The 5152-nt window shown below is 44.4% G+C and overlaps 1 protein-coding gene across 1 annotated transcript; it reads right to left on the reverse strand.

Annotated features, from left to right (window-relative positions):
* Positions 1–226: 226 nt before the first annotated feature.
* On the reverse strand, positions 227–1156 carry LOC147362584 (olfactory receptor 1L6-like). Its single transcript, XM_086325367.1, has one exon. It carries the CDS (start codon positions 1154–1156, stop codon positions 227–229), a length of 930 nt encoding a protein of 309 aa, XP_086181493.1.
* Positions 1157–5152: the final 3996 nt, after the last annotated feature.

The following is a 5152-nucleotide window of genomic DNA, read 5'->3' on the forward strand; positions in this document are numbered from 1 at the left end:
GAGCAGGTGTTTCACAAATTCTTTTTTTAAAAGTATTTATTTATTTATATTTGGCTGCACCAGGTCTTAGTTGTGGCATGTGGGGTCTAGTTCTCTGACCAGGGATCGAACCTGGGTCCCCTGCTTTGGGAGTTCAGAGTCTTGGCCACTGGACCACCAGGGAAGTCCCTGTTTCATAAGTTCGCATTGAATGAATGAATGCTGAGGTGTACCTCTAGAAGTTATGCTAGTTGGTCTTCCTCATCAGTTTTTTCATAGCCTGTTTCATGTCTTTGTTCCTAAGGCTATAGATAAAAGGGTTCATCATGGGGATAACTACTGTATAGATGACAGTGATCACACGGTCCTTCATCACTGAGTAGGTGGATGAGGGGCGGATGTACACAGATATTACAGTTCCATAGAATAGTGCCACAACCGTGAGGTGGGACCCACAGGTGGAGAAGACCTTGTACCTGCCTCTCCCAGAAGGGACTCTCAGAACAGCATGGATGATATAAACATAAGAGACAGTAATGAAGATGAAGGGACTCATGATCACAAAGGAGCCCTCTGTGAAGGCCAAGAGCTCATTGAGAGAGGTGTCAGAGCAGGAGAGCATCAGCAGAGGCTGGACATCACAGAAGAAGTGGTGGATGACATTGGGCCCACAGAAGGAGAGGCGGGCCATAAGGATGGTGTGGGTGAAGGAGTGGAGGTGGGACACCAGCCAGGATGCTGTCACGAGCTGAAGGCAATGTCTGGGGTTCATGGTGGTGGTGTAATGTAGTGGGTGGCAGATGGCCACATAGCGGTCCATGGCCATGGCACCCAGGAGGAAGCTGTCAGTGGTCCCAAAGGCCACAAAGAAATACATCTGGGCCAGACACTGGGCGAAGAGGATGGCCTTTCTCTGAGTCAGCATGTTCAGTAATGTTTGTGGCACGATGACAGTTGTAAAGCAGATGTCTACCAGGGACAAGTTGGAGAGGAAGAAGTACATGGCGGTGTGGAGGTGGGCATCCCCCCGGATGGCTGCAATGATGACTGAGTTGCCTCCCACATTGACCAGGTACATGGCCAGGAAGCTGGCAAAGAGCCACACCTGCTGTTTGGGGTCACTGGTCAGTCCCAGAAGGAGGAATTCAGTGATGTGGCTCTGGTTTCCCCTCATCATTGATCTCCTGCAAATAAAAAATATAAAGGACTATTAGGTGTGTGTTGTGTGGCTTGGGGTCTTCAGCCTGCTAGAGGAGATATTGCATAATTTATTCCAGCTTGTGCATCCCATGAAGGGAGTCATTCATGTAGACCACCATATAGTCTATGATATAACTTCATATGGTTGGTCTTGACACACCTTGATTTCAATTCCAACTTTGTGTCTGACTTGTCTTGAACAGGATGCTTCAATTCCTGCTCCTTGTCCAAAAGATGAAACTTGTAATATCCATCTCCTTTGGGTAAATTGTAAAGGTCTAAAAAAAGTGTTCAGAAAGGATCCGTTTGCTTGATTTCCCAAGCTGTATCTAAGATATCGTTTTGCTGTGTCTGGCCTCAGTTATTAATCAGTATGCTAATCCTCAGCTGCCTCCTGGCCAGATGATTCTGGTGATGGACACCCGGTTCCATCAGCGTGGGGATCTGTCGAGGGTGAATGGCAAATTGGAGAAATGTTTCTGGCAGAGGGAGCCTATTTAACCAACATTGAATTTTGTGATTTAGGCAAGTGGATGGACATCAAAGAAGAAATAAAGGAACTAAGAGGCAAGTGCTCTTATAGGCAAGAAGTATCCAAAGGGTGGTATTGTGGGCCACGGAAATGTGAGAAGATGCAGCATTCTGGCAAAAAGCAGTGACCTTATTAGGAAGATGCTGAGCCTCAGGAATAGGTCATTTCTGTCCCCCAAAGGCAAGAACAGGGGACACTGAGCCAAGGCTCCAGGCTGGCAGGAACTGATGCCCTAGTCGTCTATCTACCAAGTTGGAACTCAGTTAAAAGGGAGCAAGACCAGAACTGATTGGGACATAGAGTTTGAAGCAGCCAGCAGCCATCTGGGTTGATACTGGGACCACTAAGTTACAGAACATGCACTCTTTGTGTCCACCCTTTCTAGGGACAGGATTATCTTCAGAGAAAACAGCAGAAAGGAAAGCCTACAAGTGGTGGTCAAATACTCCCAGAAAAGGGGGAGCAGGTAGAGTTAGAGATGCAGATTTTGAATTGCCAGGAAATGGCAACCCACTCCAGTATTCATTCTTGCCTAGAGAACCCTGTGGATGGAGGAGCCTGGTGGGCTGCTGTCCACAGGTCGCACAGAGTCGGACACGACTGAAGCGACTTAGCAGAGTTAGAGATGCAGATTTTGAGTTAGAGAAGTCCACATCCTGTGGGCTTCCCAGGTGGTGCTAGTGGTAAGGAACCAGCCTGTCAATGCAGGAGACGGAAGAGGCGTGGGTTTGATCCTTGGATTGGGAAAATCCCCTGGAGGAGGGCGTGGCAACCCACTCCAGTATTCTTGCCTGGAGAATCCCCATAGCCAGAGGAGCCTGACCGGCTACAGTCCATGAGGTCACAAAGAGTCGGACACGACTGAGGCGATTTAGTGTGCATGCATGGCACATCCTGTATGCCTTGTGTCCTCAGAATCTTTCTGATCCTTTTGAAGGGTCAAAAGCAAACAGAAGTACTAATGATACATTTTTGATGCTTAGTGATCTTGAATAAAAGTCCCTGCCCTGCTTAGGAGAACTCAGACTTTTAGTTTCTCCTTTAGTACACTAACACGTAGGTGCATACAGTAGCATTGTTTTCTGAAGCATTTCCTTTCTCTCTGAGATACTTAGTGCTTGGTCCAAACTGAAAGGGACCACGAGGACAGGGACACCACCTGGAGAGTTTTATGATGAAAGCACTACCAAGGCAGGGTTCAAGTCTGTTGCACTCCCCATTGTTTTAAGTGACTTGCATAGGACTTGGCTAATGGTAGCTGCATAATGAATCCTGACAGGTTGAACCAGATACATCACCCTGATCATCCCTTGCAAGATTGTGGGTTTTACACTAGCAACTTGGAGACTAGTCTCCAGGGATCAGGAGAGTCGATGGGAAAATTTGGTGATTTGGGAATTAGTTCTGGTTCAGATGTCTAGGCTAGTGGCTCAGAGGTTAAAGCATCTGCCTGAAATGCGGGAGACCCCGGTTTGATCTCTGGGTTGGGAAGATCCCCTGGAGAAGGAAATGGCAACCCACTTCAGTACTCTTGCCTGGAGAATCCCATGGAGGGAGGAGCCTGGTAGGCTACAGTCTATGGCTTCAGTCCATGGGGACTACAGTCGCAAAGAGTCTGACACGACTGAGCGACTTCACTTCACTTCACTTCTGGTTCAATACTTGCTACTTCCCCTGGGAATATTTCTGTTTCCATCTATTTTCTCACCTGAAAAATGGGAAAAATAAAATATCATTTCTAGAAGTTTATTATTCAGTTCAAATAAGATGGCATATTTGATAGTGGTGAGGTTATACAACATTATGAATGTACTGAATACCACTAAACTGCACACTTAAAAATGGTTAAAATGGCCATTTTATGCTACATATATCTTACCATAATAAAAAAGAATATATCGTTACCCAAAAAAATGGCGTATTTGGAAAGTGTTTGAGATCTACACTCAAGTCCCATGGGCAGAGGAGCCTGGTGCACTATAGTCCATGGGGTGGCAAAGAGTCAGACATGACTGAGCGAAATCTACAAGGTTCTATGCAAATATTATTTATACTACTATTAATATTTCTTTCTCGTATTCTGTACCAAAGTGGGTACAGCTAAAAAATAGTAGATGCAGTCTAGAGGGAGCCAGGCAGAAGGTAACGGGGCTAGTGTGTTTAGGGGGAGGAGACTGAAGTGGTCATTGGAAGGCAGGTAAGTACTAAGGAGGTGAGGAAAGAACAACAGAGTGCATACCTAGGACTAAATTGGTCTTTCCAGGGAAATAAGGTATTAATTAATTGAAAAAATAGAAATGGTAATCAAAACCATTTTCCTCTCAAAAAACCTCAGTCCCAAATGGTTTTAAGGTAAATTATACCAAAGTTTCAAGGACATTTCATGATACAGTAATCCTGCTCCTACATGGATATCCTGGAGAAATTTCCATCCAGGCAGATAAAAGCTTATGGATGAAGATATTCTTGTACACTCATTCATGGTCATGGGGAGCTCGTGGCAATCTGGGTGTCCATCACTGGGATGGCAAATGTGACAGAAGAGTACTGAGGGGTACAATGCACCTGTTTATTTATTTATTTATTTAATTTTATTTATTGGCCAGGCCACGGGGCATGTGGGATCTTATTTCCCCCATCAGGGATCGAACCTGTGTCCCCTGCATTGAAAGATGAAGTCTTAACCACTGTACCACTAAGGAAGTCCCCAGTGCAGCTGTTTAGAAGCAACTGATGAGAAGTATTGATAGCAACACTGGTATATTTTGAAAACATAATCAGAGTGAAAAAGTAAGATGATAAATGAGATCTATAACACAAAATGGTTTATATACATTAAAAATGCAACTGTGATAATCATTTCATAGTGTATATCAAAATATCACATGATATAGCTTAAAATATTTCAAAATGCAACAAATCAGAAAGTCTGTCTATACACAAAGTTAAACATTAAGCATGTCACCATGGATGAGGGCAGGGGGAATGGGGTGTTGGTATATAAATTCATGTGTGATTGAGGAAGCAAATAAAATAAAAAGGGGCCCAGTGTTGGCAATATGAACTGAGGTGTGTAGTTAATTTACTCCTTTGCATCTGAACTCTATGAATACTGTATCATAGGAAAAGAATACTGTATCAAGTCTTAACTTGAACTCAGGGAACTTCTCTTCCTTCTACTTCTTGGAGCATGAACCCATCAGGAACACAGATGCCAGGTTATCCAACTGCAGCATTTCTGGTAAACAGTGCCCACAGCCTCCTAAACTGTGTCCCTTGATCCTTTGTAAACAAAACTGGATTACGTCTATGTCTTGGATTGAAATGCCAGAGCCAAGGATTCTACTAAGCCTGGCAGTACCAGCATCCTCTGTTAGCTGACTTTACTCTTTGCTAGTGATGTTAGTTATGCTTTTCCTTCATGGTTTGCTTCACCAATTC

This window comes from Bos grunniens, chromosome 11, assembly GCF_055505025.1.
Source record: "Bos grunniens cultivar Pamir isolate PY7600 chromosome 11, Bosgru_T2T1.0, whole genome shotgun sequence".
In the NCBI taxonomy this organism is placed as follows: Eukaryota; Metazoa; Chordata; class Mammalia; order Artiodactyla; family Bovidae; genus Bos; species Bos grunniens.